The sequence below is a fragment of the Mustelus asterias genome, chromosome 6, assembly GCF_964213995.1.
Source record: "Mustelus asterias chromosome 6, sMusAst1.hap1.1, whole genome shotgun sequence".
NCBI classification, from domain to species: domain Eukaryota; kingdom Metazoa; phylum Chordata; class Chondrichthyes; order Carcharhiniformes; family Triakidae; genus Mustelus; species Mustelus asterias.
The window spans coordinates 55,248,167-55,261,697 of record NC_135806.1 but is presented as its reverse complement, the minus strand read 5'-3'; the positions used below and the strand labels follow the sequence as shown (position 1 = coordinate 55,261,697).

Sequence of the window (13,531 nt, the reverse complement as noted above, 5' to 3'; positions counted from 1 at the left end):
GAGGGCCATTAACAAAACAAAATCTATCAGAAATGAGAGGCTTTATTTTTCTCCCTCTCCACAGTTCGCTTGGTGGTGGCGAGAGGTAGCATGCTGCTCGCTGGCAGCGGGATCGTATAGTCCCACCGTTGTCAATGAGGTTTCCCACTGAACGCACCCCTCACCGCCGGGAATCCCATGGTGGGGGTGCACCATCAGCGGGACCATAAGATCGCTCCTATGTAAATGCTAGCAAGATTTGGGTGGTTGTATTCAAATAGCAATGAAGGTGCTCAAAGACAAGTTGAACTGATACATGGCTAGATTAAGTTTATGTACAAATGATACATGCATAAACAAAATGTGTAAAAATAACATTTGGCAATTTAAAAACTATAAACAAATTTCAAATAAAAATAAACATACAGATATAAGTATCACAACAATTATGAGAGGGGAATTTAATGTGGAGACTAATGTAATTTAAAACAGAACTGGATAGCTTTTTAAGAAAGGATTTTGGGACAAGGTACATTAATGAAATTAGAATGAATTATTCCATTTGAGGAGCCACCACACTGGCAATGAAACAATGCCCTCCTTCACTTGTGTCTTTCACTTGACATTATGATCTGGGACACATTGGCTGAAAGGCTGGTGGAAGCATATAGTAACTTTCAAGGGAGTCAAATATATACTTGAAAAGTAAAGATTTACAGGTTTGGGGAGGGAGCAAGGAATTGAAATTAATTGGATAGATTTTTAAAAACTGAACAGTCACGGAGATTGAATAATCCTTCTTTGTGCTGCAAATTTCTATGATTCTAGATCAGTGGGCAAGGTTCTCCAGCCTTGTAAGTCAGCCAATGGGAATCCCAATGCGCTGCAGAATAGGGAGTCAGCCAAAAATTGGGATACCCACAGCCAGCAGCAACCAATAATTATGCAAATCCACTAATTACAATTAGCAGGTTTGACGGTCCATTCACCAGCTCTCTGCCATGCACCCGCCACCCAGCGAGAGCAGCACCAGGTGGGCTTTGGTGTTGCTAATCACAAGGAAGGATGTGGCATGCTGGACCCCGAGGGTCCAGGAGAGCATCATCAACCCCTCATAAAAGAGGGGCATCCCCCCACTCCGTCCCTGTCCCCCCCCCCCCCCCGGCCCCCCCACCCCCCCCAAACCCCCCCACCCCCCCCCCCCAACCCCCCCCCACATCCCCCCCCCCACCCCACCCCCAAATCCACCCCCCACCCACCCCCCCCCACCCACTTTTGAGGTGAAGTTTCCTACATCACATGCTACCATTGAAAGATTACACCAATGTTTGTCCACCCACGGAATAGCTGAAGTCATAGCCGTCTGACAATGGAACAGTATTCATAAGTGCTGAGTTTCAAAACTGCACCACACTCAATGGTATAAAGCACGTTAGATCTGGGCCTTACCACCCAGCATCCAACGGACTAGCTGAGTGAGCTATCCGAACATTTAAGTCTGACCTAAAAGCAGTCAGGAGGAACCTTGGAGACCAGAATCTCGGGCTTCCTTCTTGGCTACTGGAACACTCCACATGCAACAATGGGAGTCCCCCCAGCAGAGTCGTTAATGAACTGTCATCTCAGAATGAGACTGAGCTCTTGTTTCCAAATGCGCCAGGGAAGGTAGAGGTCAACCAAAGCTGTCAGAAGGCAAGACCTGATTCATGTTGGTCAAAATGGTCGTTTAAGGTGGATGATATCGCGTTTGTGAGGAATTTTGGTCGTGGGTTGAATTAGGTCCCTGGAATTGTTGTCTTTCAAACTGGACCCTTTCTTATCAAGTGGACATAGAAGGATCATCTGAAAACACATAAATCCTTTGAGAAAAAGAGAGATGCCCCAGCAGCCAGTTTTCCCATCAGGAAGTATATTGCCATCAGGAAATGTTGCCAACTGTTTTAGCACTGAAATACCTGATCATCCTGAGGCAGGCACAACCGTTGTCTCCATGGAAACAGATAGAACTGAATTGCCTGTGTCTGAAGAGGCGCCTGTCATTGTGGTTTCAGCAAACTTGTGAAAGCACCCCAGGCAGAGGAGTTACACCACTTCACAAGGGTATGGAAATGCCTGAAAGACTTAATTTATAATTGACTAAATTAATGTACTAAATGTTTACTTATCTGGGACTTTGTAAATTGGGTATTGAGATTTTTGTGAAATGACTTAGAGGGGGAGGGATTTGGTGATTGTCCCATTAAGGATCAATCTGCAGAGTAAGGGTCACATGACCTAGAGAACCCAGAATCATCTTGGGAGCTGTATAGATTTAACCTGTACATAAATGAGTTGTGTTTACCCCAAGCTGGCGAAGAAGCATCCTTGTAGAACTGTAAAGCAGGGAGTTAGGTTTAACTTGTATAGAACCTTGGTGAGACTGTAGAGGAGTCCGATGAACAAGATTTACTGGAATTATACCGAAACTGAGTGTTAAACCTATCAGGAAAGATTGAACTGGCTGGAGCTCTTTTTACTTCAAAAAAGAGAGGGATGACCTGAAACGGTATTATTGCATAGCTGTAGAGAAGATATTGCCACTTGTGGGGGAGGCCAGATCTGGCCCATGAATACAAGGTGGTCACCAATAAATTGAATAGGGAGTTCAAAAGAAACTTCTTTACCCAGAGAAAACTGGACTGTGGAACTCATTCCACAAGGAGTAGCTGAGCTGACTTACATTGATGCATTTAAAGAGAAGCTAGATAAATACATGAAGACACAAGAAACAAAAGTATAGTTTGTTTATTAGTGTCACAAGTAGGCTTGCATTAACACTGCAATGAAGTTACTGTAAATTTCCAGTCGCCACACTCCAGCAGCTGTTTGTGTACACTGAGGGAGAATTTAGCATGGCTAATACACCTAACCAGTACGTGTTTCGGACTGTGGGAGGAAACCGGAGCACCTGAAGGGAACCCACACAGACACGGGGAGAATGTGCAACTCCACACAGTCACCAAGCTGGGAATCGAACCCAGACACTGTAAGGCAGCAGTGTAAACCACTGTGCCACCATGCTTATGTTGGTTGGATTAATTGTAGAAGGGTGGGAAAAGACTCATAAATACCAACACTAACTTAAGCTAAAAGTATAATACTGTGGATGCTGGAAACTGGAACAGAAACAGAAAATGCTGGAAAATCTCAGCAGGTCTGACAGCATCTGTGGAGAGAGAACAGAGCTAAAGTTTCAAGTCTGGATGACTCTTTGGGCCCGATTTTACCATTTTCATTCTAAGTGCTGAATCTGGGCGTAATGCAGATCTGACTTGTATCAGTGATAAACATGTGATATGACAGCTCCAAATACTATCCACATTCATAACCCAATCTGTAATCAAATTGATGGGTGCCTCTTATAGATCAAATTAACATAGTATGAAAGTTTCACATGTTGATCAGTAATACTTTACTACCATTAGTAGTGTAATTATATTTCAAAAGTGATTTTGATAAATCCATGTGGAAAATTGATAAATTGATATCACTTTTGCAATATTAATTGTAATAGCCTAAAGGGAGACATAGCAGCAAGAATGAAAATTATGAATTGGTTTGTATATAGTAGTTAGAGCACAGAATCATTCAGCCCAACAGGTCAATGCTGGAGAAAGAACAGAGCTAATGTTTCAAGTCTGGATGATGCATCAACCTCTGATAAAGGGCCCGATTTTACCATTGCGTCGCGCCCGTTTTCAGGTGCGAAAACGTGGTAAAGTCGGGTGAGAGGCCATTAACGCGATCCGCACCCGCGTCCACGCAGATTGCCACTTTACCGAAACCCGGGAATGGCGGCAATTCGATTCGCGCCCAAAATGGGTGCAACGGCGATTTAAATGCATTTGCATGCATTTAAATTGAATTAATGAACTGCCCGCCCAACTTTATCAGCATTTCCCCCTTTACCATCGCGCTTGCCGATCCGGAACCGCGCTCTAATGGACCTGCTAAATAAAAGTCTGAATCGGGCGCTCCAGCTGCTGAAGAGCGCGTTCAGTGCTTCCAACGGCTCTCTGACTCACATCAGTGGTGGGGGCGGGGGGAGGGAGGTGGGCTTGATCATTGTCTGGTTGGGGGCAGAGAGGGGAGTGAGGCCAGATCGTTGTTTGGGGGAGGGGGGGGGTGAGTGAAGCCAGACCATTCTCTGGGGGGGGGGGATGAGTGAGGCCAGATCATTGTCGGGGAGGGGGGAGGAGGGAGACAGGTAAGATGTATCTCAGGCGCGGGGGGGGGGGGGGGCAGATGGATCTCTGGTGGGGGGGGCAGATGGATCTCTGGTGGGGGGGGCAGATGGATCTCTGGTGGGGGGGCAGGGGGTCCACTGCCACTCTGCGGGTGATCGGTGGGGGGGGGGGGGGGGGGAGGTGGGCAGGGGTGGCGATCGGTCTGGGTAGTGGGATGGGTTGATAAGGGGGACAGTGATGTGTGTGGGTAGCGGGGGGTTGATAAAGGGGACAGTGATGTGTGTGGGTAGTGGGGGGGTTGATAAAGGGGACAGTGATGTGTGTGGGTAGTGGGGGTTGGATAAGGGGGACAGTGATATGTGTGGGTAGTGGGGGGGGGTGGATAAGGGGGACAGTGATGTGTATGGGTAGTGGGGGGAGTGGATAAGGGGGACAGTGATGTATGTGGGTAGTGGGGGGGTTGATAAGGGGGACAGTGATGTGTGTGGGTAGTGGGGGGGGTGGATAAGGGGGACAGTGATGTGTGTGTGTGCACCATCGCTCCTGCTTGTCGCTCCCGGGTCGCTTTCTCCGCTTTCTGCGGCCTGGAAGCGATCTGACACGGGTGTGCTTTTTCAAATTTTTTTCCAACTGCGCATGCGCAGTTCAGAGCTCCGATCATTTCGGCCGCGCTAAGCCCCGCCCACAGCGCAAATGGGACTGAAGATGGCTGAGAGCGTATGGGGGCGCCTGAAAGCAGATTTCTAAATTTGAGGAGCATGACTTAAGATATTAGTACATTAAAGTAAACTGACACGTTCAATTTTCCCTTCAGTACATTAGCACAATATAGTAAAAAACAGTCTTGCAGATTACATTGGAAAAACAAGTTAGCATGAGGATATATTGTCTTATCAAAGACAATATATCCTACAAATATATGATTTGAATATGTATAAGTGGATCTGTTCCTTTCGGGGAAAGTTGAGGTGGGGTTGGTGTGGTGGGAGGAAATGGCACAGCAAGGCAGAAATTTGTGACTACTTGACAAACAAGAACTGCCAGCTGAAAACCTTTGCCTGGACAATGACCTTTGGACAATTAATCCCTGTACATCACTGAATTTCTGTTGAAAATTTAACTTTGTCCACCTTCTTTGTGTCATTATAAAACGACTGGCTCTATCGGACCGGCATGTAGCTATTCTTTTTTTGGATAAATTATTATTTCAAGTTAAAAAGGAATTTACAACTAACTTTGTTTGACTAAACAAAGTTTAAGCTGTTGATCCCATGAACTGCCAAAAAGTTCTGATTCTAGGTTTACATTAATTGATACAATTACTTCTAACAAAATAGGATTTTAAAGCATATTGTGAGCACTACGTTCAAACCTTTTACATACATATCTTGTCTGAAAAAATGACACATTGTGAAAAACAATGCATAGTTTTTAAATTGAATTAGAATCATAGAATCCCAACAGTGCATAAGGAGGCCATTCGGTCCATCGAACCTGGACCGACAACAATCCACCCAGGCCCTATCCCCGTTACCCCAGGTATTTACCCTGCTGACCCTTGACACTAAGGGGTAATTAACCATGGCCAATCAACCTAACCCACACATCTTTGGAGTGTGGGGGGAAACCAGAGGAAACCCACGCAGATACGAGAAGAAAGAGCAAACTCCACACAGTCACCCGAGGCTGGAATTGAACCCAGTCCCTGCTGCTGTGAGGCAGCAGTGCTAACCACTGTGCCACCATGCTGCCCCCCACACATATATATACATAGGCCTCACCCCTCAAGAATGACAGTGCAAAACACGCTCCTTGCTTTTGTTTTGACAAAGTGTCAGAAGATTTGGAGAGAAAAACTGTTTGTTTCTCTGGGGAGAAACATGCTGGTTTTTAGTCAGAACCTGACACTGCCATTTTTTGGGAAATTGTAAAGATATTGCTGATTTGGCATAACACAAATCATCTTCTTGTGTTTGTACTGAGATCTTTCCAACGTTTTGTTTCTAGTTTTGATGAATATTTTATTTTCTATGTTAAAAATTCATCAGCACTCCAATGCATGTGTCCAGAAACTTTCCTCCACGGTTTCTAAAACAAAACAAAGTTAGGATCTACTAAGTCAAGTTAAATCTAGGATCTAAGTTGTCCAATGTTGGCATCAGCAACAAAAATATACATTCTCTACAAACATGTCAAAGAAAGTAAGAGATATACATTTCTAAATCGTGTGAAGAACATATGGACAGGAGGAAACCATTCATCCCCTCAAGCCCGCTCTGCCTTTTAGTTACATCAAGGTTGATCTGAATCGTAAGTCCATCTACTGCCTTATTTCTGAAACTTTTAGTACTCTGGACTGATAAAAATCTATTGATTGTGTTGTGGGAAAATCACCACTCGGAGTCAGATTTAAAGATTCAACATGCAGTTTATCGGACAAAGCTTTGGGAGAAGCGCTGGGCTCTCCGCAGGGCTCGCAGTCACCTTCTCAATTTTAAAATGGCAGCTGAGCTTCTTTTATACTTTTCAAAGAATCGACAAGTACAGACATTAGCAGTTATCACATCATTATACATTTCGAAGAGTCGACAAGTACAGGCATTAGCAGTTATCACATCGTTAGCCGATTATGCCCCCCTATCAACGACTGATCTCGTTAACAAAACTCATTGTTTCGGTTCTGCTTTATCTTAAGCTAAGGTGAACATTTGGACCTCAAGGTCTGGTTTATTTCCTGCAGTAATTTAGACAATAACAGGATTTAGCTCATTGTGCAATGTCTATGCCTAAGTCAGCACAGCTTAATGTCTTTCCACAGAGTCCATTTTGTACCAGGTAACCATCTTGTATTTTTTAATTTTGGGATTCCCTCTGGCAGCGTCTCACTTTTACTCCAACAATTGCATTTTGAAAATTTCAATTAAATCAAGTCTCAAAAGCTTTCTGGGAAATAAAGGCCGCAATTCTCCCAAAAGTGCTGAATTGGCGGGAAAACTGTTCTAAATCCCGATTTATCTCAGTTCAGCTTCTCACCCGAATCTCCACACTCTGTGCACTGCAGAGGTCCCAGTCGTGAATATCATTCTCCCCCCCACCTCCCCCACCCCCGGGGGGGGGGGGGGAGGGGGGGCAGAGCCTATTCGCGCTGGAGTCTGACAGCTCTGGAACTCTGCGCATGCGCAGTGGCTACGATATGTCAGTCTCCCCATTTGCTGGCCAGCTCAATCGCTGGCCAACCCGGGACCCCCCGCAGTGCTGCCCCTCTAGCCCCCCCCACCATGGCCCGATTGCAGCCCCCACAACAATTCCCTGGCCAGCCTTGACCACCCCCCCCACCCCCCCCCCCCAATCTCGGAGCGCTCCGGTGTCCAGCCCATCTGCCCAGCAGTGGTGATCCCCCCACCACCCCTCACCCCGCTCCCCCCCCCCGGGGTCAGATTCCCCCCTCCCCCGGCAGACCACCGCTCCCCAGCTCACCCCAGTTGCTGGCCTCCCTCCAATCCATTCACCATGCAGAGTGGCAGCAGAACCCCCCACCCCCATTGATTGCCCCTCGGCCCCGCCCACAATAGGGCCCTGCCCCCTTGGCACTGGCCAATGGGTAATGCCAAGGTGCCCCCTGGGCATGGGCACTTCATCCCTTGGGCAGTGCCAGGGGGCATAGGCTGGCACTGCCAGGGTGCCCATGCCCATGCCCATGGGGCACCACCGCCCCCGCTGCCCGAGGGGCCCCGATTGCCCCCCTTCATTTCAGCGGGATCACCTGTGGAGATCTGGTGTAAACCCCGCTGGAATGAAGTACTCCTGGCAGGGTGGGAGATTCAATCAGGACCTGAAAGTTTCCGATAATGAACTGCTAAACATATTTACTATCCATTTAAAAAAGATTCAAATTACTTACTTGCCTTCCCGCCGGTTTCCAGCCCTTCGAGCCTGCTCCACCATTTATTTTGATCATGGCTGATCATCGAATTCAATTTCCTGATTCCCCCTTCCTCCCATATCCCTTCATCTCAAAGAGCTAGATCTAATTTCTTCTTGTAATCAGACAACGTTTTGGCCTCAACTACATCGGTGGTAGTGAATTCCACACACTCACCAGCCTCTGGGTAAAGAAAGTTCTCCTCAGCTCAGTTTCTCCTCAAACTATGACCCCCAGTTCTGGACACCCCCACCATAGGGAACATTCTTGCACACTTCAAGACTTTGCACAGATTCACCTGGGCCAGAATAGTGCATATTGATACAGAAACATCCAACAGAAGCCCCAAAGCCAATTCAGCTTTTGGGGAAGCCAGGAACAAGAAAGGCATCAGCCTGCAGACCGAGCTCAAAGTATAGAGGGTTGTTGATCTGATCATCCTGCTCTATGTCTATGAAACGTGAACATTTCTGTAAAGTAAATTCTATGCAACACTAACACAATGTCAAACTAAACAACAGAATCACTTTTGCCTCAGCTGCTTGAGGTAACTAATGAAGATCAGATGGTAAGCCAAGATTCCTGACATTGAAGCTCTTAAAGCAAAAGCTAATACACCAGGAAGGGATGCCTTAATTATGAAGGCATAATAATATTGGTTTGATCATGTGGTGGAAGTTTCTGAAGTCACTCTGATGGAAAATCTTTTATGGGACATTACTAACTGGGAAGCAATCTCATGGTGGGCAGCAAAAGGGATATAAAATAAAAACAGAAACTGCTGGATTAACTCAGCAGGTCTGTCAGCGTCTGTGGAGAGAGAAACACGGTTAACGTTGAAACGTTATTTTGCTTTTATAGAAGCAATATAAAAACAGTTTAAAAGTGACTCTGAAACAATGTAAATTAGACATCCTTATACGGGGTCAACCTCCTCAGGTGGAGAACTTCCATGAAAGCACCTCCGACCCTTGAGGCCCAACTGCTGCTGAAGAAGTCTCACCTGAAAAAAATCAGGATCACCAATCTGAACAAAACGTGCCCTCACCAGTCCGAAAGAAACTGACTGTAGGAAACAGGATGATGCTTTGACTGTCTTCTTCAATGTTTAAGAACAAGCAAAGGAAGGAGGAGCAGTTTGAATCAAAGAGTTTTGGGTTCAAGCCTTAGTCAAGGGACATGACCACATAATGTATGATACTTCAGTGCAATGCTGAGATACTGCTACATGGATGGGAAGCCTTATCTTTTGAACAAGATGTTCCTGTTTCTCAGCTCAGGTAGATGTCAAAGGTTCAATGGCAACATGCAAAGAAAAGCAGAGATCTCCCCAGTATCCTGGCTAGCATTCATACCTCGTCCAACACAAGGCATGATGTGGTCATTGACCAGATGCTGCGCAGATTAGCTGCTGCAGGCTCCACATTAATACAGTGACTAGACTGAAGTACTTCACTGACTGGCAACATAGTGGCACAGTGGTTAGCACTGCTGCCTCCCAGCACCAGGGACCTGGGTTCGATTCCCAGCTTGGGTCACTTCTGTGCGAAGTCTGCAGGTTCTCCCTGTGTCTGTGTGGTGTTTCCTCCGGATTCTCCAGTTTCCTCCCAGTTTGAAAGAGGTGTTGGTTAGATGCATTGGCCAGTATAGCTGAACAGGCGCCAGAGTGTGGCGACTAGGAGATTTTCATAGTAACTTCACTGCAGTGTTAATGTAAGAATACTTGTGCCACTAATAAATAAACTTTAAAGAACTTTAAACTGTCAACAACTTTGGGCCATTCTGAGGAGGCTAGAGGTGCCAGAAAGGAACAAAAAATCCTTCTTTGTGCGCTGAGGAAGAGTCATCCTGACTCGAAACCTTGGCACTCACCTAAGAAGGGGCTTGGAGCTCTGAAAGCTTGTGTGGCTTTTGCTACCAAATAAACCTGTTGGACTTTAACCTGGTTTAAACTTCTTACTGTGTTTACCCCAGTCCAACGCCGACATCTCCACATCATGTCTATCCTTTCCCCACAGATGCTGTCAGACACGCTGAGATTTTGCAGCATTTTCTGTTTCAGATTCCAGCATCCGCAGTAATTTGCTTTTATATTTAAATAAAATCCTTCCTTACCTGCGCCCACGACCAGGGTCTTGGCCCCGGAGCTGGCCAGGCAGTGCAAGAGAGAGCGTGTGCGGAGGTTGGTGTTGAGGAAAGCCACGGCGCAGCCCAGCTTGGATAAGCCGAACCAGACGCACACGAAGTCGGGCTCGTTGTTCATGAGCAGCGCCACCGTGTCTCCCGCCCTGAGGCCGGGCTGCCGCTCCAGGAAGACCTGAGCCACCCGGTTGCTCCGAGCATCCACTTCGCGGTAAGTGTGCGGGCGGCCCTCGAACAGCAGGAAGGTTTTGTGCGGGGTGGCCTCCACCCGCTGCGCGAAGCGGTCCAGCACCGTCGGCACCCGCTTGGTGAGGTAAACTTTGAAAAACTTCATGCCGAACTTGCTGGCTCTGAGCATGAAGCGGACATCGTCACACAGAGAGGGAAAGCTGAGATTCAGGAGGACCAACAAGGCGATTGCTCCTGCCACTGCTGCTGCGGCGACAGACAACATTCTCCCAACTCTTGTCTGCACCAAAATATTAGCAACACCCGGATAGACTTAACACCCAGTCGATTAATCTTCTTTGCTCTTGTTTTTCCTCTTTGGGCGCCTTCCGCTGGGTCTCACTTAAACCCTCTTCACCACTTTCAACATGGAATGATTTATTTTCTCTCCTCCTGAAAGATAACGATAAACGACAAGTGCAGTGACCATACAGTGAATGTGAAATGTCTTCCAGCACCAAATAAGGCGGGACATCCTGAACTGCCTTGGGCAATGCATGTTCAACCTCTATTCAACATTGTCAAACTATCTGGTGCTGGAGTTATCCCACGGAACCACGTTGAAGTGAGGTCTTTCAAAGGTGTCACACAAAGTGTCAGTCTTCAGGATGTCGCCAATCTGGCTTGCTTCAAATGGAGAATAGGCTGGAAATGTTTGCTGGTGCTTTCCAAATGTGGTGTGCAGTGGTTATGTGGGGTGCACCCTGCGTATCTGATGGAGTTGGCAGAGTGTCTTGGCCATTTTCATTGAAATTCAATCAGCGAGTGCCAGTGCTAATAAAGAAGGACTTGCTTTTATATAATGACTTTCATGACCTCGGGACAACTCAAAGCATTTGAAAACAGGGCACAGATTAACAACACTTCCTCCTTGCAGGAAGAGCTGCCACACAAAGGAAGGAAGCATGTGAGGACAGCAGGAGGTCCTACCTCTGTATAGGCGCCAGGGCTGATGGATGAGGGTACCACTGACATCAGTGACAGACAGAGGCAGACTTCATTGGAGATGCCAGCTGGAGACCAAATACTGTGTTTGAGCATCCTCCAGCCTCTCTACTTAACTCTCTCACTCACTTAATTGCAAACTCAGTATGACAAACTCATGATTAACTTTGCCTCCTTTTTTTCAAGAATCTTCAGATAACTTGAAAATTGCCGTCACACAGACTGAAAGCAAGAACCTCTCAAAGATACAGTGCTACTTTCTCTGACACTTGCGAGCATCAGCAGAAATATCAGCACCCCAGGTGGCATGGAAAGTGAGTTAGGAGGGTCTTACCTGGGTGATACACTGATTCAGGGAAGAAGGACCAAATGCTGTGGATGGGACAGCCCAGAAAACAGGCAACTGGAGGGCAAACTCATATTCTAAAATGTCAAAAATTCTGGAGAAGTATTACAGTTGAAAATGATTAAAGCTTTTCCTCTGGTAAACAGGACCTTATTTCCCTGCTTAATGCAAGCATGAACTACAGACTAACTGATGTTACCAATAGACCCAGCAATGAGGCCAAGAAGTTCACAACTGCAGTGGCCTCGCCTGCAACACGCAATGTTCTACTAACTGTGATAGTTGACTGCAGGAAGTGATAAAATTTGATTATAGATCCCTGGAGACATGCAATTCATCAAAGATAGGTATGTTAACCTCGGCCTATAAAACTTGATAAGAAGGGAAGGTTTTCTACAAGCACTCTTTTTATTTGCTTTTATTGCAGCCATAATGCTATTTTCTCCTTCTTCCTGCAGATGTTGTTCCTAAGCCTCTTGCCAGGTTGGACTCCCATGAAGAAAAGATTGCATTGCCAGAAAACCCTTAAAACCTTAGAATATTATACCACATTTGAAATCATTTCAAGTAGCAAAAACTATACTGTAATTCAGGCAACATGTATCCCAAAATATTCACTTCTTTTAGTTAAGAGCAGATAGGAATCCATTAAGAATCTGCAAGGGCGGCATGTTGGCACAGTGGTTAGCACTGCTGCCTCACAGCGCCAGGGATTCGGGTTCAATTCTGGCCTCGGGCCACTCTCTGTGTTGAGTTAGCACGTTCTCCCTGTGCCTGCGTGGGTTTCTTCCGGGTGCTTCGGTTTCCTTCCACACTCCAAAGGTGTGCGGGTTAGTTTGATTGGCCATGCTAAATTGCCCCTTAGTGTCAGAGAGATTAACAGGGTAAATACAGGGGGTTACAGGAATAGGGCCTGGATGGGATTGTTGTCGGTGCAGGCTCGATGGGCGAAATGGCCTTTCTGCACTGTAGGGGTTCTACGATTCCATTTAATAATTGTGGACAATCTCCATGTTACTTACAATGGCTTGTAGCTGGGGAAAGAACTTTTGGCAGCAACATGGGCAAATGAGCATGCATTCAGTAGGACCTTGCTGACGTTGAGCAGCAGTTTTAATCACCTAGATTGAAACCTTCGCAAAATTCCCAATGGATGAACATTGTTGTTTTCAGTGTAATTTTGGTCCCTCCACTACCCCATATTTAGGCACAAATAGAGTGACAGTGAGACAAAAATTACCCCTACCACCCTGCCATTTCTCTAAATTGCTTCCTGCTGTCTGACTGCCTATCATGTTTAAATTTAAGTTAATTTATCTGTGTCACAAGTAGGCTTACATTAACACTGCAATGAAGTTATTGTAAAAATCCCCTAGTCGCCACACTCCGGCGCCTGCTTGGGTACACTGAGGGAGAATTTAGCATGGCCAATCCACCGAAACAGCACGTCTTTCAGACAGTGGGAGGAAACTGGAGCATCCAAAGGAAACCCGTGCAGACATGGGGAGAACATGCAGACTCTGCATAGACAGTGACCCAAGCCAGGAATTGAACCTGGGTCACTGGCGCTGTGAGGCAGCAGTGCTAATCATTGTGCCACTGTGCCGTGCATACATGACGTCTTAGATGAGTTAAAACATCCTCCAGGACAGCATTAGAAAGAGCAAAATTGTTGTATCTGTGTCACCACTCAGCTTCCACCACCTTCACAAACATACCAAATACTGCCACTGATTTTATCCC

General features: G+C 46.4%; 1 protein-coding gene across 1 annotated transcript in view; it reads right to left on the bottom strand.

The window, feature by feature from the left end:
• The window catches only part of slc27a6 (solute carrier family 27 member 6), an 88,027-nt gene extending 77,062 nt beyond the window's left edge, over positions 1-10,965 (bottom strand). Inside the window, exon 1 of the mRNA XM_078214344.1 lies at positions 10,243-10,965. Coding sequence (XP_078070470.1) covers positions 10,243-10,723 — 481 coding nt within the window. The 5' untranslated portion in view covers positions 10,724-10,965. The remainder of the gene's footprint in view (positions 1-10,242) is intronic.
• Between the last annotated feature and the right edge of the window lie 2,566 nt (positions 10,966-13,531).